This window comes from Chionomys nivalis, chromosome 9 (assembly GCF_950005125.1).
Source record: "Chionomys nivalis chromosome 9, mChiNiv1.1, whole genome shotgun sequence".
Classification (NCBI taxonomy): Eukaryota; Metazoa; Chordata; class Mammalia; order Rodentia; family Cricetidae; genus Chionomys; species Chionomys nivalis.
Genome location: NC_080094.1, coordinates 71,067,073 through 71,091,154, shown reverse-complemented (window position 1 = coordinate 71,091,154; position 24,082 = coordinate 71,067,073). Strand labels below are relative to the sequence as shown.

General features: G+C 47.7%; 1 protein-coding gene across 5 annotated transcripts in view; it reads left to right on the top strand.

Annotated features, from left to right (window-relative positions):
- Elf5 (E74 like ETS transcription factor 5) overlaps positions 1 to 19,520 on the top strand; it is a 29,117-nt gene extending 9,597 nt beyond the window's left edge. For all 5 annotated transcript variants that reach the window (XM_057781163.1, XM_057781165.1, XM_057781162.1 and 2 more), the window contains exons 3-7: positions 6,006 to 6,239; positions 8,531 to 8,581; positions 15,163 to 15,225; positions 17,524 to 17,719; positions 18,194 to 19,520. In XM_057781163.1, coding sequence (XP_057637146.1) covers positions 6,006 to 6,239; positions 8,531 to 8,581; positions 15,163 to 15,225; positions 17,524 to 17,719; positions 18,194 to 18,290 — 641 coding nt within the window. In that variant the 3' untranslated portion in view covers positions 18,291 to 19,520. The remainder of the gene's footprint in view (positions 1 to 6,005; positions 6,240 to 8,530; positions 8,582 to 15,162; positions 15,226 to 17,523; positions 17,720 to 18,193) is intronic.
- Positions 19,521 to 24,082: the final 4,562 nt, after the last annotated feature.

The window sequence follows — 24,082 nt, the reverse complement described above, 5'->3', positions numbered from 1 at the left end:
CAGGACCAGAATGAGACCTGTATCGCCCAACTCTAACTCCATCCCTTACCCACCGTGTGACTTTCAAAAGGGCTGTCTCCTGGGGCCTTCCTTTCCCTGTTTGTAAAATGGGTGCTGTGATATAAGACCTCATAGAAAGTATTGCAGACAGCTTGAAAGTCACAGTGGTGAGCAGGCTGGCTAGTAAGTACATCAGAGCCCTCAAGGAGTGAAGGAGCTGTTGGGCCAGGTGTGCTGGCCAGATGTGATGGCCAGGTGTGATGGCGCATGCCTTTAACCCCAGTGCTGGGGAGGAGAGACCGGTTGCTCTCTGAAAGTTCAAAACCAGCCTGGTCTGCACAGTGAGTTCCAGGACACCCAGAGCTACATAGTGAGAACCTGTCTCTAAGAAATAAAAATGAAAGAAAGAAAAGAAATATAACAGCTCTGATTATCCGGTTTCAAGGAAAGCTTTGTAAAAGAATAGTACAAAAAAATCTTAAGTATAAGTTCAAGGGGAACGCATTTAAATCACACCTGGGCTTTTCTAAGACTCATATGCTGGGTACAGAATGGCAAGAGTGCATCCACGGGCACAGGCCTAAGAATTTCGAAATCAAAATCAAAGAACACACGCAAAATCGTTCAGAAGTCTAGGCTGAGTCCTGTAGCAGAAATTGCACCTCAGGGAAGTCACTGCTGGCTCCCTCTGGTTTGGATAGGCCTTCTGAGAAGCCACACCCTGGCTACTCAGGCCTGGCTCTCGCAAGGTCTCCCTAACTCTCAAGGTCATGGTTCTTTGCGAACACCCAGCCAGCTCTCCTCTCTTCTCCGTCCACGTTCTAATACTGTTTACGGTCTAAGTCACCCAGTTTCTTACAGTGCTCATGGCTGAAGTTATTTCCAGGTGAGAATGAAAAGCCAAGAGAGGTTATAGGATGGGGCCGGCCCAGCACTGAGAGGAAACCTGGAAGCGGCCATTTATCACCACAGAACTTCCTCTCTGTCACAAAAGCTGCAGTTGATGGTGCCCTAAACCACCCAGTTCACCCACCACCTCTCTTCATTGTTGCCTTGGGTGAAAAACTCTCCCAACTCCCTATGCTAATAAATCATGCTAATTACGGTCCCAAGTTGTCTAACTCAGGCCTCCTCTAAAGTAGACGTCTGTCTGTCTCCCCCTCGCCTGGTACTGGGTTGCCTTTGTTCTAGTTACCCATGCTCTGAGAATGAACAGGCCTGCTACGGGAGCTGGGCAGCTAATGTCCGCTATGGCATGAACTTTCTAATCTCCATGTCCCTACCTGGGGCTACTTCAGGCCTGGGTGTCACCTCCCTATCATGAGGACCCCAGAGCACATCAGCCAGCAGCGAAAACTGAAGTCCCAATGAAGCTAAATACATCCAACTTGAAAGCTTCATTTGAGAGAACTTCCCCGGAATCAAGGAAGAATTAGGCTCCTCAGTTTGTCTTCCCAAGGCAGCTGACCCTCAAGTGCCCTGACCCACTTCAGACTTCAAAGGCAGTGGCAAAGCCTGCTGCTTAATGGTGGCCTCTGGACTTCTGCATCCAGGTTTCTGGGCGCAGGATTCTGGCTGGCTTCAACTAGGAACCTAGGCAAACAGGTCTCTTAGCACGGCTTCTCCAAAAAGTTTGGTGGGTTTGGTAAATGAGAGACACATTAAGAACACTCTACCTTCCCAGACGACATGAGTCAGCAAGAGAATATAATTCTTATATAAATAGCCCCTTCTTTTATCTGCCCTGCGTTCATTTTTCATGTAATTTCCTAGGATAGAAGACACTGGTATCATCACCTCTCCATCTTCTTTCTGATTTTTCAGACCTAAGTTTGAGAGAGAGAGAGAGAGAGAGAGAGAGAGAGAGAGAGAGAGAGAGAGAGAGAGAGGAGAGAGAGAGACTTGCTGACATAATTGTGTGGTGAATATGAGTACATCTGCCTGCCTTCAACCAAATCTTGGTTTGCGCCAACTTGGTGCTTTAGGACCAGGAAATGTGGCATGAGGCAAGACATCTACAGGGTGCCTAACTACCTCACTAATGGCCACTGTGACCCTGGAGGGGGAACCAGTAACCTCCTAGAACCTGTTTCCCTACCTTAAGGTAAAGATCATAAACGTTGGTTGATCTGGCAATACTAACTGAATACCTGTGGCCTAAGGGTCAGGGGAATTAGAAGGGGCTCTTAGCACTCCTCATTCAGGGTGAAGAGAGCTCCAGATCTGAGGAGAGAGGTGCTGTGAATCCTTCTGGAACCTCCTGAGAAGGGCACCTGAGGGGAAGATTCTTTGTGAGAGTGAGTGAGAGAGAGTGAGAGAAGAGAAACCACTCAGAATGGGGAAAGGCACCTTCAGGCAGAGAGCAGGGAGTGTGGAGGGGCAGGTAATAAAGACCCTGGGGCAGGATTCCTCCGGTCCTCAGCAGTGCCACTGAGGCCTCCGCCCTCATCCTAAAGCTGACACCATGGAATCATCCCTTCACCAACCGTCTCTGCCTCCACATCACTGAGAACAGCCATTTCTTCCCAGCTCTGGAGACTGTGGGAAGGGCTTTTGCAGAGAGAAAGGCCAGCCACCATTTAGCTGGGTCCCAGGCCCCTGCTGCACACAAAGCCCGCTCTGTAAGTGAGCTCCCCAAAGGAGCGGAGAGAGCGGGGCTCCAGGCCAGCAACACCTCGCCAATGTCGTCGGCACTGGCCGCCCACCTCTCATTTCTCTGGGTTCTGAAGGCTCTCTTGGCTTCCAGAAACAACGGAGTCTACCTTTAAATGCCAAACAAAATAACCCCGCGGTAGAAATGGAGAGGGGAAGGGAACAGAAACGCAGCAAAAGCTTTCCCTGAAGAGAAACGTGCTGTACGGTACACAGCAGCGCATGATAGCCATCTCAGTCAGGCCCCGTGCAGGACCGGCAGCCAAAGAATGTCAAGGACCATAAACATCTCGCATCAGAATACCAGGAAGGTCTAAAGGCCTCTTAGGTTTACTCAAGCCAGAAATCAGTAGATGAAAAGCACAGACAGAAGTCAGGAAGCGTCTGTTTTCTCAAGAGACCCTGCCCTCTGCCGGGAACCAGCCATGAGCCTGATCAGCCAGCTCCAGCCAGCAGTGGGGAGACCAAGGAAAGGGGAGAAGGTTTAAGCCATCCCCTCTATGTCTTCAACTACTGGGCAAAAGGCTGGAGCACCAGCACTTACAAGTCTGGCGAAATCCAGGCTCTTTCATGTATGTGAATGTAAAATTCTGGTTAAGGGGCTGCTGATTTAAACAGATCACTTGCTACACAGGTATGAGTCCCTGGGCTCAAATTCCAGCTCCAGGAGAAAAAAGGAAAGACAAAACTGGTTAAGATTTTAAAATGAAGCAAGTGTAGGATTTGGGCTTTCCAAAAGGTTCAACAGCGGGTAAGTAGAGATTTCCAGAAGGAGCCTGGGTTTTAGAGGGAAACTCAGCTTCTATCTTTATGAAGTAGCCCCGTCACACCTATATGGTAGGATCACTGCAGGAATTTAAGACACCAGATGATGCCAGCCAGGGCTTGGCACCTCAGAGTTAGCCTCCAGCAGGCTAACTAGCTGGGCTCACACAGCAACAGCGGGTGTGAGAATGTTGAGGCAGGGGGATAGCAACAGCAACAATGCCAGCTGGTATGGACTGCCACTGTAGGATCTCACTTTCCATCATCCACACAGCCTGGGCCAGGGACCGCAGCCACTCTGCTGACTGTCACCTCCTCTCTAGCTCTCTGCCCACCTCTCTCCTCACGTGCCATGTCTTTCTGTGTTGATCCTCTGAGGATGAGCACAGGGGGTTGAGAAGAGCAAGGCAGACGGGCCACAGCTCACATCCCAGCTCTGTTAGCCCCTGTTAGTTGGATCTAAGGAAAGTGGGTCCCCTCTGGTCCTCAAGTTCCTCATCTACCAAGGGACAAGGGCCGAATGTGTCTGTCCACCATGAATTCCTACTTTGCTATTTGTGGCACACACAAAGCAGGTGGACAGTGATAGCATTAATAATAGCATCAAAACATGAGTTCCTTTTGTCTGGAGAACAAGCTATGATATAGGAGTTGTCTCCAGTTCGTGAACAGGGAGGGAAGTTCTCAGTTATTGGCTGGAAGGACAGCAAGCAGGTGGGTGGGTGGATCGATGGATGGGTCGTGGATTGACAGGTGAGTAAATGGAGAGACACTGTGGTGAATGCAAGAATCATTTTCATCAGGGCTGGGGTGTAGCCCAGTGGAAACTTAACCACTGTGCGTCCTGGCCTGTGCAGTTAGCTGCCTGCAACCAACAAAGAATCTGACTAAAAGCCTGGTACCTCCCCTTGTCTATTTTTTCTTTCTTTTTTTCTTTTCTTTTTTTTTTTTTTTTAGTTTACAGCTTTTTAAGGACCAATGATGCCCTAGAGTTTTGTGACAAAATATATAACTCAGTTATTTGCATGATAATTACTTGTAGATTTTAGCTGGGTGAGTTCAAGCATTTTTCTAGAACACTATCCAGTTCTGGTCTTAGTTCTCTGGATGATAAGTTTTTTAAAAAAGGAAAAAATCCAGGAACTAACAGAGAATTGTGTTAGAAAAGTCGTTGTAGCAGCAATTCTCTTCGACACGCTTCTAAATCATGGGATTTCTCACCCCTTGTCTATCCCGAAGTCCGCCATTCTGTCTGCTTCTGCTGAAAACGCTGAGAAAGGACTGTTGAGCGCCTGGACAAGGTGCTACCGCGTACATCCCAGTCTCCAAGTCAGGGCAGCACCTGTAACTGTGTGAATGTCTACACAGATCCTTTGCAGAAGCAGGCACTCTGACCACAGGAGAGAATAAATCTAAAACCACCAGCAGGAACATAGGATCATCAGTACAGCTAACTCCTCCATGATCTCTTTCCTCCACAGGCATCTGTTATGGTGGTCCAAGGTCTGCCACGCTATGGGCAGTGTCTAGCTAGCCCCAGACCCTTGGAAAAGATGGCCAGAGGCTATGCACAAACAGCTATCCAACATGGCTGTCTGTCCATTAACACAGAGACTCAAACAAGCTTCAGATAGAGTTTGGCACTCAGAGGCAGTTAATAACTATTAGATTGGTTAGTAATTCCCTAGGCACTGGCCTCCAAATTCTATAACTCCAAACTCCAAATTCTGTAACAACCGTGTAGGTCAAACAAATCCCCATTTTCCAGCTGTGGAATCAGAAGCCTAAATATCTATGGGACTTACACAAAAGGCAAGCAGCTAAATCAGAATTTGAATCAAGACCTCTTTTAGAACTCCCCAGTTCTTATTCTCGATACCATGTTGTCAGAGGAATATTTTTGCTTTCCCTGTCTATTGAGTACTGTGGTGATATTTCATTTATATTTTAATAAATAAAGATTGCTTAAAGTTTAAAGAGTAAAACAGTTGCACCGATCAGCCTTACAGACAAGGCAGTAGTGACACACACCTTTAATCCCAGTAGCCACAGGAGTTTGCCATAGAAACACCTCTAATCCCAGCATTAGAGAGGAATATAAAATGGGAGGAGACAGCCCTCACACAGTCTCATTCTGAGATTCATGGAGGCAGGATCACCATTTCTGGCTGAGGTAGAGGTAAGAGCCAGTGGCTGGTTGTTTTGCTTTTCTGACCTTCAGGTTAAACCCCAATTTCTGTCTCTGGGTTTTTATTAATCGTGCTACAGAGTACCTTCCTCTTAAGTACCAGAAAAAGATAAAATAATTTCCCACCTGCCTCATACTCTCTCTGGCCCCAGCAACCACCTACAGAATCCTCTCTCTCTCTGTCTCTCTCTCTCTCTCTCTCTCTCTCTCTGTCTCTCTCTCTCTCTCTCTCTCTCTCTCGTCATCTCTGCAGAGAAGGTGACCTGGACCCTTCAAGAACATGCCAGATCTAAAGCCCTTTCCTCCCACTGGGCAAAGGGCAAAGATGCTAACGTAACTGGAGTAGTCTTTGGAGCCCCTTGAAGACTGTCATCTCTTAATTCTCTGTGCTCTGGTGCAGCCTGTGACTCCTATTGGACATCGGTGCACCCTGAATACTGGACCAAGCGCCATGTCTGGGAATGGCTCCAGTTCTGCTGTGACCAGTACAAACTTGACGCCAACTGCATCTCCTTCTGCCACTTCAACGTCAGCGGCCTGCAGCTATGCAGCATGACGCAAGAGGAGTTCATCGAGGCGGCCGGCATCTGTGGGGAGTACCTGTACTTCATCCTCCAGAACATTCGCTCGCAAGGTCAGTGTCCGCAAGCTTCGGGAGCGGGTGCTGAGACTAGGACCGGATCCCTGCCACCTGCTTCCCTTTCCGTGACTCTCATAGCCAAACGTTGCCAGCACTCAGTCAAAAGTTCTCGGTAGCCAGAAATTCCATTGTCCCCGTGTAGAGAGTTTAGTCGAAAGAAAAGCAAAAGCCGAGAAACAAGTTGGATAGGGTTTGTTTTAAAGGAAAATAAAACTCAAGCTCGAGTAAGGAAGTCCAAGGCTTCTTCCCTGACTAAGCAGAAATGGAGACAATGAAAGAGACCTTTCCCCTTGCTGTTTCCAGAGAAGTCCAAAGAATTGCCTTTCTTAGTACGTTCCTTTCAGTCCAGGATCCAATGGCCAGAAGGTGGCACCAGTAGCACGGGAATGCTATGAGCATGCGCTGTTTTTCCCCCTCGCGATAGAGCAGTTGGTGTGAGGTCTGTACCTCCGCTCTGGTCAGACCATGTGCGGGGCCACTCCACAGGCAATCAGGACAAAGTAAGAGCCGGGAAATCTGAAGGACACGTTGTGTCACTAATACAGTCCCAACTCTTACACACGGAAGTCATAGGGTTTGCCAGAAGCACCCCCTGTCCAAATCCCCTGACTTTGCTGTCCACTGGGCTTCTTTAGAGGATTTGGTGAACAATTACTTGGCCCAGAACTATAAGGACACTCACTAAGTAGCAGCTCCTTCTATATTAGTACAACCAAGAGGCCCAGGAGCTTGGAGGGGCACTAAAGCAGACACATCTATGTTTGATTTCAAGGAATCTGAAAAGTTGTCGGTTTTGCCCGTTTCTCTTGGAAAGGTTACTTTGGCCGACACAGAAAGCAGGAAGTTTCCTGTCTCTGGGGAGCCAAGCTGTCTACCTTGACAGGGACACTGTGTCCAATGCAGAGATTCCCATTTGGGCAGAGAAACCTCAGAGCACTTTCCAGCTCTGGGAGTCTGTCCAGGGCCTCCATTTGCTCTGGGCCATCAGGAAGTCTTGCCGGCAGGAAAGCAGAGAGTGGTAGCTAGAAGTAGCCACCCTGAGCTAGAAGTAAAAGCCTATCCTCAGGGAGTGTGCTCCCTAAATGGTGACAAGTCTGAGTGTGTCATAGCAAGCCTGGGAAGAGGATCCTGGAACTCCATTCAAAAACCTCCCAAGGGTGTGGTTGCATACACCTTCAATCCCACTACCTGCTCCATTCTGAAGTTCTTCCCTTAAGGTTCCTCAGACAAGTCTGTGTGCACGTGCTTCATGGCCAGAATTTACACTCCAGTGTTTTGCCCAGGACATGGTGGGCCCACTGCCCCTCTGGGCATAATCACCATTAGAACAATCATTCTGAGGTTTGCTCTTTTTGGACAAAAGTTACATTCTGGGTAACTATCTGTGCCTTGGGTACCCCATAGTCTAGGTCTCTGCAAGAAGAGGACATGGAATATGGAAGCTTCAACTAGAAGAGGCACTAGAGGGGCTTCCAGAGCCCAGAGAATCATCCATTCAGTAGATATTGCAGTAAGATTTGAAGGTCTAGAAGCAAGGAGACCTGATCACTGGAAGTAGAATTCAGGAGAAAGCCTGGGGTCACAGAATGGCTTCTACCGATGTAGAAACCAGAAACATCTCCCATCAGTCCCTGACCCTGTTCTAGTTGGCCATTTGGCCAAAGAGTTCCATCGTGTCAGCAAAGAGAAAGCAGTCCTCATGCCAGACACCGAGTTAGGAAATAGGTGTCTGTTGACCTGACTTGCTTCCTGGAAACATGATCTTAAACTCCAGTCCAGGTCACCATTCTACAGAGTAAGGAACCATCATGGTCTTCCTTCTCTTCCCTTTGGCTATCACACCTCAGTCATCCTGAACTCCGAGGATTACAGTCCCATGTCAGAAATCATAGGCCCAGGGCCAGAAGGGAGCAGAGTAGGTGTTTAACCTCATATTCCACTGAGACGAAGCAACGAGCCCAGAGAGCCTGTGACAGGCAAAGCTGCACAGACAACGGTGGTCCAGTTCAGTTCAGAGCCCAGAGTTTCTGGATTCTAGATGAGCTCAACCAGCAGCTCCACAGAGCCTTGTGGACTCCCTGGCATCAGCTGTTCTTCTTAGGCAAGCTTTGAAAAAGTAGGATGCTGCTGTTCAGTTTCAGGATGGCTTTATAAGGGCCTGATAGTCTCCAAGTGTCCCGAGGGGAGAATCACTTCCCTTTCCCCCAAGCCTCCCCTCCTCACCCGGCAAGCCCCCAGGATTGCACGGGAGAGTTTGTGAATCTCTCTACCCCTTCCTTTCCCAGGTTATTCCTTCTTCAATGATGCTGAAGAGACGAAGACCGCCATCAAAGACTGTAAGTACAACATTCAAACTACCCAAAGCTGTGCCCAACTATTGCTGGCCGCTTGGGTTTCATCCTGCTTTAACAGCTGCAATAGAAAGCTGATGAACCGAAAGAAGCCACGATGTAGAGAAACAGTGGGGAGACGTGGGTTAAATCATGTGACCACAGGTGGAGGTCTATGGGACAATAACTCATGTCCACGGAGCCCTTGCCCTCCTCAAGACTCCATCTCTCTGTCTATAAAATATCAGGACAGGACCCTTCTAGGTTGTGGTTAGTTTAAGAAGCAATGGCATTTGTGCCTGGTAAAGGACCTTTCTGGTGCCTGCGGCGTGGATACTATAACATCAGTGCCCATTATCCACGTTACCAATAACTTCCAGCCATTAGAGGCCTTATGGCTGCTGATATTTCAGAATAATCTGAGCCCACTCAGTAGGTCAAACTGACAATTGGAAAATGATGGGGAGGTCTCAAATGGCCTGTGATTCCAATCATTTTCTCATTTCATTTCTGCAGACGCGGGCAGGGAAAGGAAACTTTGGAGCTCCCATTGAAAAAAAATATTTTTATTTGTTCTTCAAGAATTTCATACATATATGCAATATATTTTGATCATAATCATTCTCTACTCTTCCCAACATGTCCTCTCTCAACTTCAACTTCATGCCTTTTCTTCTTTTTAAAAATATAACATGTGATCCAAGTTAGTGCTGCCAATGCATGTGCAAGGGTGTGGTGCCAACCACTGGAGTATGGGCAGCCTACCCGTGGCTATAGCCAGTCACCCTGAAAAATGACTTCACCCCCCAGCAGCCAGCAGCTTCCTTTAGCTGGAGCTACCATTTTTTTTTAAAAAAAAATGATTATTATTGCTATTCATTATTAGGTTCTGGGCAAAGACCCTGGCCCAAGGGCTGAAAGGAGATGTGATTCTGGATAGGGCCCTTTCCCCATGGACTCTTGCTCAGTCAAAGAGTAGGCAGGCTACATGGGGTTTTCCAAGGCCCTTCTGAAAGACAGATGTGAAAGGATAGACAATGAGGGTTTGTTATATAGTTGTTAGGATTTTTAAGTTCTATGTTAGTTAGTGTGTGTTCTCGTGTGTGCATGTGCACGAGTGTGTGTGTGTGTGTGTGTGCGTGCGTGCCACCATGCAAATACTGAAGCCAGAGGATTACTCCTGGGAGATAGATTGTCCTTCTGTGGTGGGTTGACAAGGCTCACACAGCCAGCCCTTTTACCTACTGAGCCATCTTGTTGGCCCAGGATTTTTTTTTCCCCCGCTCTCCCTAAATCTCCATCAACTGCGGATTTAAGTTCTTAGACTTCTGATCAGTTAAAGTTTTGTGATTTTTGTTTGTTGGTTTAGGGATATTAGCACAAGAATAGCAACTTCCATTGTGAAATGGGTCACCCCTGTCTAGCCCCAGGACCCTAGCTGGAGAGAAGGAAGCGAGGCTTCCAGGGGACAAAGGCAAATGCTGGGCCCAAGTCATCCTTGAAAAAGAGCTAGAAGGTGTGACATTGGGCTGTCCAAAGGAGGAGCCACTACCCATATGCAATCGTTACAAAATTAAATAATGTTATAATTCAAGTCCTCGGGAGCAGTAGTTGTGTCTTAATGCAGTCCCAGCTGGCCAGGAGTCACCATATTGGATTGCTGGTATTCTCCATCACAGCAAGTTCTCCTGGACATTATCAGTGGAGAACCGGCAGCATCCACAGGAGGAATGGGAGCTGAGCCTGAGAGCTCAGCAAGGGCAGATTTATGAGCAGGGGAGTTTGGGTCTCATGCCAAGAAGCTGAGCAGCCAATGAAGGATTGTAAGAATGGAAATGATGAAGGGCACTAGATTTGAAGATCTCTTGGGCTGCTGTGTCTGGGTTGGACAGGAGTCTAGGATGGTGATGCTGGTTGCCCAATTCAGAAGAAATGAGAAAAAGCTAGAAGTGGAGGCGAGGGAGGAAAGGCTTTGGGTAAGTGTGTTTAGGACTCGCAGGGGGTAACCCCTCCACCAGTGGTCGCTACTTGAGGCTCTCTGATCCATCTGCCCCAACAACAAAGAGGGACAACTCCTAGGCCGAGCCTAGACTTAAGACCTCTATTGAGACTACCGAGACAGCAGCCCCACAGCTCTTCCCATCCCAGCCCCAGTTCCATGGCCAGGATACGACTGCCTTCTACAGACCCTCCTGGGGCCTGCGCGGACTTCTCTGCAACCTTCAGGACCATGCTTCCCCAAGCAGAAACTGTAATGTAGAACTTGAACAGAGGTAGGAACGAAGTCAGCAACTCGATAGGCTAAACCATAAGCCCGTCCTAGGACCATATGACCACAAAGTCTATGACCCAGCAATGTTTCATATTCCCAGATATCCTGGAACAGGAAACCAGAGGCTGCCTTTCAATACTGATGCCAACCAGAGACCACAGCATAGCCAAGGAGGGCAGGGTGGCGTCCTGGAGACTTCAGTAAAAGTTGCTAGCTGTCATTGTTTTTTAAGCACTTAACACTATGCTAGGTGTAGAGTCAGGAATCTAGACATACGAGCTCACATTTGCAACGGAAGAACCTGGGGTTTAGCAAGTTGAGAGTAAACACAACCCTGGGACTGATTCCAGCTTGTCCTTTCAGTGGCTCTGTGCTTATACATTCAGCTACACGTGCATACACACATGCATACACACATGCATACATACATGCACATGTGCATGCACAGATGCATACACACAGCATACGTATCTTCTATACACATGCATACACACAGCATAAACACCTTCTATACACAGGCACACATACATACATGAATACACACATGCACATACAAATAAGAATACACACTTGCTATACACATACGTACACATGTGTATGCACACAGTAATACACAATGTACATATATACACGAATATGCACATACACATGCACAAGTGCATATACACAGGAATACATACACGCATGCACACATGCACATATGCATACACATGGGAATACACACTATGCGCATGCATAAAAATGTACATGCACACATGTGCATGTACATGGGAATACATACATGAATGCATGTGCGTATGCACATGCTTACACATGTGCGCATACACACAGGAATATACACATGCTTACACAATGCATACACACATTCACATACATAAATACACATGCACATACATACATGAATACACACATGATGCATATACACACGTGCATACACACAGAATTACACACTTGGTATACACATGCATAGCTGCTCCCAGGCTCTTCTGTTTGTTCTCTTGCCCACTTTGTGGAAACCCAAGGCTCCCGAGATGTGTCTAGCTCTGAGTCTAGTTTGACAAAGATCTGTAACAGGGTATCTTCAACTTCGTTCCTGCCAAAAGTCCAGCAAGCCACAAATTCATCGAAACTGTTCAAGGAGGAACACTCCAGTCTTTGCTCACTTTTTTTCCTTCTCCACATGTCCCCACCCTCCTCCACCACAGGGATGTCAGTTGAGGCTACACCATACCCAAGAACAGAGTTTATGCCTTTGGGTTCATGGCTAGCAACTCCTGCTCTTGAACCTTGGAGCATCTCTGTGCCATGCTAGTGTAGAGTAGGCTTTTTGGATGGACTGACAGTGTCATGGGCTGCAATGAGCTTGATTTTTGAAACCCTATTCCCAGGCCTCCATCCTAACTTCTAGAGGACAAGCAACTATGATTTCAACCAACAAATGATAATAAACCCCTTGGCTCTATTTTAAGTTTCCACTCTCAAGTCCAACCAGGCGCTCGCCTAAACCTCACAGACTATGCCTACCCTGAGGCCACAACAGCCACCCCAGCTACCTGGATACACACACACACAAATACACGTGCACACTACTATTTGCAGATAAACAGAGTTCCTTCAGGGTACCACAGCAGATCAACAGCTCATCTTGGTACAGAGTTTAATCAAGCACCGGCCTCGAGATTGGCTCGGCAGTAATGGCTCTACCTCCTGTGTCTCAGCTTCTTTCTCAATCACTAGATTGAAGAAAAGAGATATTTGGAAGCTCCTCAGCTCATGAGGGCCTGGGATAGTTAGAACAGTGATGTGCCCAGATGAACCATCTTCATGTCTCTTGTGATGCCTCCTGCTCTGTGCTCCCCTATCACACCAAACGGATGCCATCCCAAGCACAAGGGCCCATAGAACTGAAAAGCACGCCCTTCCCTGGCTCTCCTCACGGTTCAGTGAAGGCTTCTTATCTGTTCACGGGCACTAACTCGCCTTTGATTATTGTTATGGTTCCACTTGCTTTTCCCCTAAAAGATTCAGCAACACAATGGAGAAGTCTAGAGATGGGGACAGACACACAGCACGAAAGAGGCAGTGACAACTCCTCAGCCCATAGGAGCTAAGTGCTCTCTCGGTGCTTGCCAAAGGCTCCCAAGAGGACCTGACGGTGTCCTGATTATGAGTGTTAGCTCCGGGGTGGGAACTCTGGACTCAAGGCCTCTCTCCAGGAAGCTCTCAGCTTTAGTAGAGGAGAGGCAAGGTAGAATTTAAAGGAAAGAACACACGGGTGCCGCTAGACCTCGAGTGGGCAGATAGGGGTTCTAGCCCAGGACGTGGCTTTAGGGAAAGCTTCTGAAGAGGTTCTGTGAGAGTCAGCTAGGTAGAAGTGGTGGGTGAGAAACGTGGGTAAAAATCCTGAGGCCCAGGACAGCCACACCTATTGAAACCAACTAACCTCAGATGAAAGTTGGGTCACAGAAAGAGATAAGGTTAGAGGGCTGGGTGTGGCCCAGTTTATGAAAGCCTGCCTAACATGATAGCCTTCATCCTGGTGACAAAAGGGGACCACTTGGGGAATGATCTGACCCAATGGCATAGAACACAGGAACTGGGCAGCAGTGTACACAGGACACCCTTTCCTCCCAAGATGACACGTCTGTTCCTTGTCCCATTAGCCCACGTCATAGGCTATACCGTCAGTGTGGTCAGTGTAGTGTAGAATGTCACTTCAGACCTGCTGATACCCAGCACCGTGCTAGACGCTAAGGGGATACATAGGCAAAGGCAAACCCTGCCCTCTAGTGGACACAGACTACAAACCACACAAATCAATGTGTCAGGAAGGAGCTCAAAGGCAAACAGAAAGGGGAAGCAGATGTGAGAAGTGAAGCAGAACCTAGAGGCACACATGTGCCCTTACAGTTTTCACAGCTGGAGGAAGCCACCCCTGGAAGGTGAATTTGAGTCGAGACCAAGATGAGGATGTGAATCCCCAGAGAGTAAAGGGAAGAGTACTCTGGGCAGAGAGCGACTGTGGAGGCCCCAAGGTGGACCGTGCCTGCATTGAGAGAGAGCCTGTATAGCTGAAGCAAGGAGAGCAGAGAGCTGAGAACAGGCAGAGATTTAAGGTGGTGGGATGCAGGTCTGGTTCTGATATTCTTTTAAAAATTCATATTCCTTGAGACAATGCATGTGTGGGTATCTCAGATTATCGATTACAGAACTATAATATGTAACTCGATTCAATATTGAGTTAACATCTTGCTTCCTACATGAGTTCTAATCTCTTTGTTTTTATTGCGTCCCTTCCAATTCGTTCTCCACACAGTCACAAGAAGGGTCTTCTTAAAATGGGGGTCTTTGAGCTTGAGATGTAGCCCAGTTACGTAGTACGTGTGGCATGTATGAAACCTTGGGTTCCATGCCCAGCACGGCATAAATTGGAAATGGCAGTACATACTTGTATCACCAGCACTCACTCGAGAGGTAGAGGCAGGAGGGCCAGGAGTTCAGGGTCATCCAAAACACAGCGAGTCCAGTGCCATGTGAGCTAAGAAAGACTCTGTCTCAGAAAAAAAAAAAAAAAAAAAAAAAGGCAGTGCCACCACCTTTGGGACGGGGATGGGGGGGGTGGAATCTCTGCTTTCACTTTAATATAAAATCCCAATCCATCACCAGCCTCCAAAAACATGACCTGCCACTGTCTGTCTATAGCCTCCATGGATGGCAGCAGCACTTCCTGTCCTCTCCAGCCACAGGGTACACAAGCTTCCTAGGTACTCTGGGATGGGAAGAACAGGATGCACATTGCTGCCTCCACCTAAATCCCTCCTCCTCTTCCTCCTCTTCCTCCTCTCCCTCCTCTCCCTCTTCTTTCTCCTTTCTCTGTCTTCCCCTCTCCCTCCTCCCCTTTTTTCTTCTTCCCCTCTCCATTCTTTCCCTCCCTCTCTTCCCCCCCTCCTCCTCTCCCTCCTTTCTTTCTCCTCCCACTGGTTCATAATGTAACTGTCCCCTCTTGTGAGGTGTGCCCTCATAACGTAGCCACTTCTTTACCTCATTCTCTATACAGTGTCCTGCACAGATCACCTTTGAAACACCAGGTGGCTTGTCTGTTTCGCCTGGGGCTCACCTGGTCACACGAACAGGGACTGCGCCTGTGTTCTCTCTTGTATTCCAGCAGAAGCTTGGCATGCGTTTACAGCAGGTCCCAGGATCCCTCCATCTGCTAAGCACCCTAAAGTGTCTCCTATCACAAGGCTGGCAGTTAACTTCTGTTCTGTGGGGTGCAGTCTGAGGCTCCTCCACTGCCATGGTCCTTCTGTTTCAGATGCTGATTCCAGTTGCTTGAAAACAAGTGGCATCAAGAGTCAAGACTGTCACAGCCGAACAAGTAAGAGCAGGGTCACCATTTTTCTTCTGTATGCTCCTGAGTGGGACCAGTCGCTTCCCCAGGGAGGTAGCAGAGAAATCAGGGATGGCTTTCATACACATGATCAAAATCCTTATTTTCATTTGGCCAGAGCATTTTAAGAGTTAAAGAAATGTTCTGGCTGGGTTCTCTTACTGAAGGAGAGTTCTCTGCTTCCTGGTCCACTGTGTGGCCATCTCACTGAGGTATTCGGGGGAAGAGAACAAAGGCAATGTGGGGGACTGGCCAGTCCATGAGTCTTTCTGAGCACTGAGATCTGCCTGGGGCAGAATCAAGCTCCACATCCATTATGTGCCAAGCAGTCACCTTGTGCTAGCCTGTGCTAGCCTGTGCTAGCCTGTGCTAGCCTGTGCTAGCCTGTGCTAGCCACTTGCTGTGCGTTAAACCATTACACCCTGGAGCCCGCAGTATGACATGGGCATCTGATTACCCCTTTGACACCGAGGGTAACTAAAGAGACTGCATTTCCAGACCCAACCCCTGGCAGTCATGACCCAGATCAGTCTTAACCATGCCCTAAAGGCTCAAAAGAAATACCAGCTCCGGTGATAAATGAAACTGCAGAATGGCTGTGGGTACCAGATCTTTTATTTTTTTTTTAAAGTAACTTTGTTTACTTACCTATTTATTTTTGCATCCTGGCTCCAGTTTCCCCTCCCTTCTCTCCTCCCTGTTCCTGCCCCCCACTGTTCCCACCCCCAATCCACTCCTCCTCCATTTCTGCTTAGAAAAGAGCCAGGCTCCCATTTTAATGCAACCCTCTTGCCCATCAGAAAGGAGTGAGCTCTTGAAGAGCCATGGTGTTCTTTGGGTAAACCTCTTGTCTCTGCGTGGAGATTTTGCTTACAGTTTATTAGTAGACAGACATTTTGCAGCTTGGTAAGACTCCAAGCAGAGCACTTAAAGTGAGCCTTGTCCAACCCAGCAACAATTCCCCAGGTTAATAAGAAGTTACATATCTCTCTCTTTCTCTCTTCTCTCTCTCTCTTCTTTCTCTCTCTCTCTTCTCTCTCTCTCTCTCTCTCTCCTCTCTCTCCTTTCTCTCTCTCCTTTCTCTCTCTCTCTCCTCTCTCTCCTTTCTCTCTCTCTCCTTTCTCTCTCTGTCTCTCTCTGTCTCTCTCTCTCTCCTCTCTCTCCTTTCTCTCTCTCTCTCCTCTCTCCCTCTCTCTCTCCCCCTCTCCTTTCTCTCTGTCTCTCCTCTCTCTGTGTCTCTCTCTCTCCTCTCTCTCTCTCTCTCTCTCTCTCTCTCTCTCTCTCTTCTCTCTCTCCTTTCTCTCTCTCTCCTCTTTGTGCTCTATGGCAGCATTTGTCAGATTTTCTCTCTCTCTCTCTGTCTCTCTCTCTCTCTCAATCTCTCTCCTCTCTCTCCTTTCTCTCTCTCCTTTCTCTCTCCTCTCTCCCTCTCTCTCCCCCTCTCTCTCCTTTCTCTCTCTGTCTCTCTCTCCTCTCTCTCTCTCCCTCCCTCCCTCCCTCTCTCCCCCCTCTCTCTCCTTTCTCTCTCTGTCTCTCCTCTCTCTCTTCTCTCTCTCCTTTCTCTCTCTCTCCTCTCTCTCTCCCTCCCTCCCTTCTTCTCTCACTCTCTCCTCTCTCTCTCCCTCTCTCTCCCCCCTCTCTCCTTTCTCTCTCTGTCTCTCTCTCCTCTCTCTCTCTCTCCCTCCCTCCCTCCCTCCCTCTCTCTCCCCCCCCTCCCTCTCTCTCCCCCCTTCCCTTCCTTTCTCTCCTTTTCTGCCTCCCACTTTCTTTTCTTTTAACGTCTCTCATATTTTTTTATCAGAGATTATAAGTACATCATTTCCCCTTCCCGCTCCTCCCTCTAAGCCCTCCTGTGTACCCCTCACCACTCTCCTTCAAACTCATGATCTCTTTTTCACTGTTACGGCATGGATATACGTATACACATATATATTCCTGAATAGAACCTGTTCAGTCCTTATCATGTTACCTGGGTGTATGTTTTCAGGACCAACTGTTTGGCCCTGAACAACCAATCTGTGTGCTCTCCCTGAGGAGGGCCTGTTCTCCCACTCCCAGCATTCCTCGGTAGCCTGTAGCTCTCTGTGTAGGACTGAGGCCTCGTGGGCTTTTCCCCAAGTTTGCCATCTCCACTGGCGTCTTCCTTGTTCAATTCATGACTGGGCGGTCATGTTGGTGAGACTTTATGGGTGTCACTTAAGGTGTTACTAGGAGACACAGTCTCTCTTTGAAAAAAGCCAGTTTAGGAAGACAGGAAGCTGACTTTCTTGGGCTTCCTTCCCAAAGGCCTCCAAAGCTCTCACCTGTGGGAATTTGTCCGAGACTTGCTTCTGTCTCCTGAAGAAAACTGTGGCATCCTGGAATGGGAAGACAGGGAGCAGGGCATTTTCCGAGTGGTTAAATCAGAAGCCCTGGCCAAGATGTGGGGACAGAGGAAGAAGAACGACAGGATGACCTACGAAAAGCTGAGCAGAGCCCTGAGGTAAGGGAACGGCGGGGCCTGCAGAGACGAGAGCAGAGCCCTTAGGTAAAGGAACGGTGGGGCCTGCAGAGACGAGTTATATAAAAGAGCAGCCGGAGAAAATTACACCACCTCATATGAAAGGATCGTGAGCTAAACTACTCCTCAGTTTCAGGTGGGATTACGGCTTGTAAAGTGACCCACCATCCTTACCAGTTGGCAGCGTTCCCCAGGAGGATGAGGGGGGTGATCACCCTGAACCCAAGCCATCGGGCACACACGCACACACACGCACACATGCCGGACTGACTGTGGAGAGGCTCAGTCTTCAAGGTGTCTGGGAAGGGTTTAAGTGTAAGTTAATAGCAGGGTGTGGAAATACCAGGGTTGGTAAAGCCCTGTCACCCGAGAGGAGTAAGGAATGTTTACATGCTGTTATTTTTCTTGGGGTGCAAAACCTTCCCTGGGTTTCTCTCTTCTGCTTGCCTTTCGCAGATACTACTACAAAACGGGAATTTTGGAGCGAGTTGACCGGAGGTTAGTGTACAAATTTGGAAAAAACGCACACGGGTGGCAGGAAGACAAACTATGATCTGCGTGCACACCGAGCTTGTTTGACGGATTTCTGTTTGAAACAATCAGATCGAAATAGACATTTGAAAGTCTTCTTTTTCCTCCTCCCTCTCCTCCTCTTCAAAACCTACAAACACGCTGATAAAATCTCTGCACGTCTCAGCTCTCATTTGGATTCAGTTGTTGTCTATTGGGGTGATGGCAGAACCCCTTAAGCAAGTGTCTTCACCCCAAGCGGGAGGAAGGGATGGTCTTTTGTGGCAACTTGGTGAGACATTATTTCCCTAATGAAGTGTTTGGAGCCGAGGTAGTCAATGTTATGGGTACTGCTTCAAAAGAGGGGCCCATTGCACCATTAAGGACACGTTACCCTTTTAGTCCAGAGGTTCTGAGTGGTCAGCTGAGGCAGCTTACCTGGGATTAACTTTTAGGAGCGGATGAAACGTACAGGTGGCGTGCTTACTTTAGATGTGAAATTATTCCATAGAAGAATTGCCTAATAAAAAAGCTAAGTCACTAAGCTGGGACGTAATTGGATGTAGCCTAAGTTAATGATAAGTTTCTTAACCAGACCATCATTTGTGACCACAGAGCCACAGCCACTTGATCCACAGCCAACCCCTCAGAACTTACATACTTGTAATTAGCCACACTGGGAACTGTTACTGAGATCACGGCCCCCTTTCTCCTCGCTGGTGGCTAGCGTCATTTCTACAGACTAGTCAGCAGATATGTGCATTAATTCCCAAATCACTGCTGTTTCTGTGATTCAAACCGTCAACCTGATCAAACCAGAACTCATTGATTCCCTTTGGGGCTAAGACGTTAAACCCTTGTAGAGCAGACAATGTCCATCAGCCCACAACAGCCGGGCACGTCATCAGTCTCTCTTCCTTTCATACCCGATGAGTGCTCCGACTCTACCACAGAGCTTTATCTCTTGATAAAAGTAAGAACAGTGAATTTACAACAATAAACGTTCACGGGTTAGAGTCCGCACTGACGTCTCCACACCTGCTGTTGGCCTGCAACAAGGTGGACAACTCCCAACCTGGACTTCCCCAGAGCTGAGACTGCCAAGCGATGAGGCACTGAATAGCAATGCAGGCTGACGACCTCTCTGTGTAGAGTTTAACCTCAAAAAGCAACTTGTTTTTAAAAAAAAAATGTGAATTACTGTAAAATAATCTATTTTTGGATCCGTGTGTTTTCCAGGTGGATATAGTTTATAAACAATGTGAATAAAATATTTAACATGTTCAATGTCTGCGTATTATCCAATTCAGCAACCTGAGAACCTTTGAAGGCCCAGTGTCTTGAAGCTGGGAATAGGGATTTTTTACAAAGCCCTCCATAATCTAAGAAATAGATGGAGAATTCCTGCCCACTACCTTCAGAAACCATAAAAGTTTCCACTACCAGATGGAGCTCATGGAATAGTGTGGCCAACAAAGGCATTTTTGTCAGCTTCATGTCATTTTGTGTGTCTGAGTGCCTTGCCTGCATGAATGTATGTGTATCAAGTGCCCACAGAGGAGAGGTCAGAAGGCACTGGCCCCCGGAACTAGTCTTATGCCTGGTTATGGAGGGCTCTTAACTGCTTATCTCTCCAGCCCCAACAGACAGAGTTTTGTTTGAAGCTCATGGTGTTCGTTTTAAATTTGCTTCTTTGGAGGTTGTAGTTTATTTCTTGCTGGGAATTATCTCTTATAGAAATCAGACTTAAGAGGGCTGGTGAGGTGGCTCAGAGGTTAAAAGCACTGACTGCTCTTCCAGAGATCTAGAATTCAATTCCCAGCACCCACATGATGGCTCACAACCATCTATAGCGAGATCTGGCACCCTCTTCTGGCCTGTAGGCATACATGCAGGAGGAATACTGTAGCCATAATATATATATATTTAAATCAGACTTAAAAATAACAACAACAAAAAACTTTTTAAGAAAATCTGAGCCCGGCGGTGATGGCACACGACTTTAATCCCAGCACTCGGGAGGCAGAGGCAGGCGGATCTCTGTAAGTTCGAGGCCAGCCTGGTCTACAAGAGCTAGTTCCAGGGCAGGCTCCAAAACCAGAGAAACCCTGTCTCGAAAAACCAAAAAAAAAAAAAAAGAAAAAGAAAAAAAGAAAATCTGAACTCTAGTTTCCAGTGTCTTTTGGTGTTGACTTCCCGAAACTGAGCCAAAGCTGGAAAGCACCCTGGAACAAACACTTGGTCACCTCCTCCTGACTCTTGAGCACAAGGAGAGCGGCTGCTATTCACGTCTGTTCTTAGTTTGGGCTTTTGAGTTTTCCAACATTTTAAATTTTGGGCCTGTGCCCTGGAGCTAAGTAGTGAGTGAAAGGCCTAAGACGAAGCTCAAAACCAACAGAAAGCAGCAGTCATCCCAAGTGTCATGCTGAAAACTTTCAGACTTTCTTCCCATTCATAGCAGAACCAAGACTGGAAAGAGAGCAGGGCCTGAGGTGGACAGAACAGGCCAGAGGAAGACCCGCATGGCTGAGGGATGCTGCTCCGTCAGCACAAGCCGCCAGCTCACCACACAACCCGGAGACCAAAACAACCCCTCTGCTGCGTGTGAAATTTTCATCTTACAGAATCACGCACTGTCAGCTCTCAGGCTCTGATAAACGGTCAAAGTCGGAGGCTTAAGACAAAAGCAGTGCTTCTTGACAATGCTGGGAACGAGAAGCCGGAAGTCAGGGCCCCTCCATAGCCGCAGGAATTCGCAGTATGCGCTAAGGGCAGAGCCACCATCATTCTTGCAGTGTGCCTTGGCCAGAGGCTGCAGAGATCTAGGCCCTGCCCGTTCTGCAGAGCCTGCTCTTCCTTCTGCCCCATGCTCTCCTCAGGATCACCTGGTGTGCCCACCTGGATTATCAGGAGGTGCCCATTTTATGATCCTCAACCCAAAGATGTCTTCATCTTTTTTTTTTTTTTTTTTTTTTTTGCCAAAAAAAAGTCACAATCACAGTTTCCAGGATGTTGGGGGGATTCAGCCTTCAACCTGCTACATTCCTCAAAGTATGAGTATGTGCAAACAGAAGGTCCCAGAATAGAGTTCATCCAAGGACAGACAACACAAGGGTATTGCGGAATATCTGTTTAACTGTGTAAAGATGTGTTGCATTTGTTTATGTTGCGGAATATTTAACTACGTAAAGACGTGTTGCTGTCTCACCTTGCCTGATTAAGGCACCTGATTGGTCTAATAAAAAGCTGAACAGCCAATAGCCAAGGAAGAGATATAGATGGAATTTCTGGGGAGGGAGAGAAAGGAGGAGGAGGAATTTAGGGAGAAAGGAAAGGAGAAGCCAGGGAGACACCAGGGGCCAGTCAGTCAGACATGGAGGAAGCAGGAAAGCAAGACATACAGAATGAAAGAAAGGTTAAGAAACCCCAAGGCAAAACATAGATAATTCGAAACAGGTTAAGTTAAATCAAAAGACCTAGTGGGCCAAGCCTAAGCTAAGGCTGAGCATTCATAACTAAGCTGGTTGGTAACCCAAAGATAATTCCAGCTACATAAGAGATCATTTAAAGCACTGCTGTAAGCAAACAATGCTAAGGAGAAATAAGAAGTCAGCAGACAATGCTGAATCCGCTCAATCAAACGGGAGCACTTCCACTAATACAGATCTACAACAGCTTCCCACAGCAGGCGTCAGTCTAGGTGCCTTAAATCTGCTTAAAGTATAACTTCTCTTCTCTTTTCTTTTTTGGCTTTCAAGACAGGGTTTCTCTGTAGCTTTGGAGCCTGTCCTGGAGCTCACTCCATAGACCACACAGGCCTCAAACTCACAGAGATCCGCCTGCCTCTGCCTCCCGAGTGCCACCACCACCCAGCCAAAGTGCAACATTTTAAATTTGTTCATGTTAATCTCTCACATCTTTCAAAGCTCTGAAAGAGTTTTTCACCCTTCTTTTTGTCTCTCAATTTAAAGTAGAATTTGGTCTTTCGCCCTTTGATTATTCCATGAACTAAGAAGCCAGAAAACAGCCAAATAGCTTGTGGCAAAAGTAGTTAATAAATACTCTTTCCTGGACCAGTGCAACGGCTCCGTGCACAGGTATAGACACAAGCCTGAGAAGCTGAGAGCAAACTCTGGGTCCCACGTGGTAGAAAGAGGACCAGCTCCCAAAAGCTGTCCCCTGACCTCCACATGCACACACACACACACACACACACACACGCACACACGCACGCACACACATTCTCACTCATACATGGATACATCCACACTCAAAATAAAATAAAATAAAAAACTATAGCAGAATGAAAGGGAAGGCAGGAGTGTGACGGGTGACAATTAAAAGGTGGCTGGGTTCCAGGGATGCACAGTGGGGGCAGAGGTCTACAGTAGGGTATTGTTCAGTGCATCTACTCACACAGGCACGTCCCCTCCGTGTAGCAAATTCCACCACCCCACGCCTCTGGCCTTGGCCAGAGAAATACCAGAGGACGTGCGCAAAGGTTTGAAAAGCTCTCCTTCAACTGACTTTGCCATCACTGTGGGTCCCGGGAGAGTAGGGACATGTGACACAGCTGATCCCAGCCTGGACTGGACCAGCTGGACACAGGGCTGACACATGACTGTTGTTGGAAACTACCGGACTGTAGAGTGGCCATGGCCAGGCCAAAGCCAACCGTGTGTCTAGGCACCGATAACCACACTGCCTCTCACACCCTCCTTAGACATTTAGCTCCGTAACTCTAAGGCAACAACCTTAGTGCCCCTTAAGTGGAAGATAACTGGACAAAAAAACAAAACCTAACGAGGGAAGTGAACCTCATCCATGTCTCCATCTTTGAAAGTCACAAGAAGCTTCCAGAGAAAAACTGAAGTTACTCGTAAGTATTAGATGTAAAAGCGTGCTACAGCGTGTGGCTGTTAACTGCCAACTTATTTTAGGAAATAAAATCTGATAAAGCAGAACAGTATGCCCTAAACTCCCTGAGCCTACATGAATAACCCATAAATAAGCAACCTCCTTCCCCACTGGTGCATGGTATTTGTCTTTAGTTCATCCTACAGACTTGACAGGCAATGGCAGTAGGTCCCTGCTCTGACAGGACTCAGCAGCAGCTGTAAAAATCAAATAAATCAAATAAAGGTATACTTACTGCCTGGGTTTACAGATAGACCAGTTTCTAATCTGCTCAGATAGAGGGGAAATTCAGAGTAATGAAAACTTCTGGTAAAAGAGACAGAGTTCGTGTCTCTCAGCCAGGGCCTCGGAGTTTTCTGAAACTCCGGGCGGTTATGAGCCACCCAACGTGGGCACAGGGATCCAAACTCATGTCCTCTGTGCGAGCTGTACAAGTCGTTCTTAACCTCTGAGCAACCGCTTCAGCCCCCAAGGGCTTATTCTAAAGCCCCTGAGAGGTGAGCTAATGAGTGCCAGGTAGGGGAATCTGCAAAGTCCAGACACTGACTGTTTTCTCAGTGTGCCAGAGTCACTCAAAAACAAACAGTGACCTGTGGCTGCTGGCACTTGCGTTGTTAAGACAGACAATGCTTGTGTTATCTAGAGGCACATTCCACATTGTACAGAGAGCTGAAAGAAATCAAACACTACTGTGGTAATCTGAATGTAATTGGCTCCCATAATCTTTTAGGGAGTGGTACTATGAGGAGGTGTGGCTTTTGGAGTGGGTGTGGCCTTGTTGGAGGAAGTGTGTCCCTGTGGGGTAGGCTTTGAGGTTTCCTGTGCTCAGGGTACTGCCCAGTCTCTCAGTTGTCTTCCTGTTGCCAGCAAGCCATAGCACTCTCAGCTCCAGCACCATGTCTGCCTGCATGATGCCAA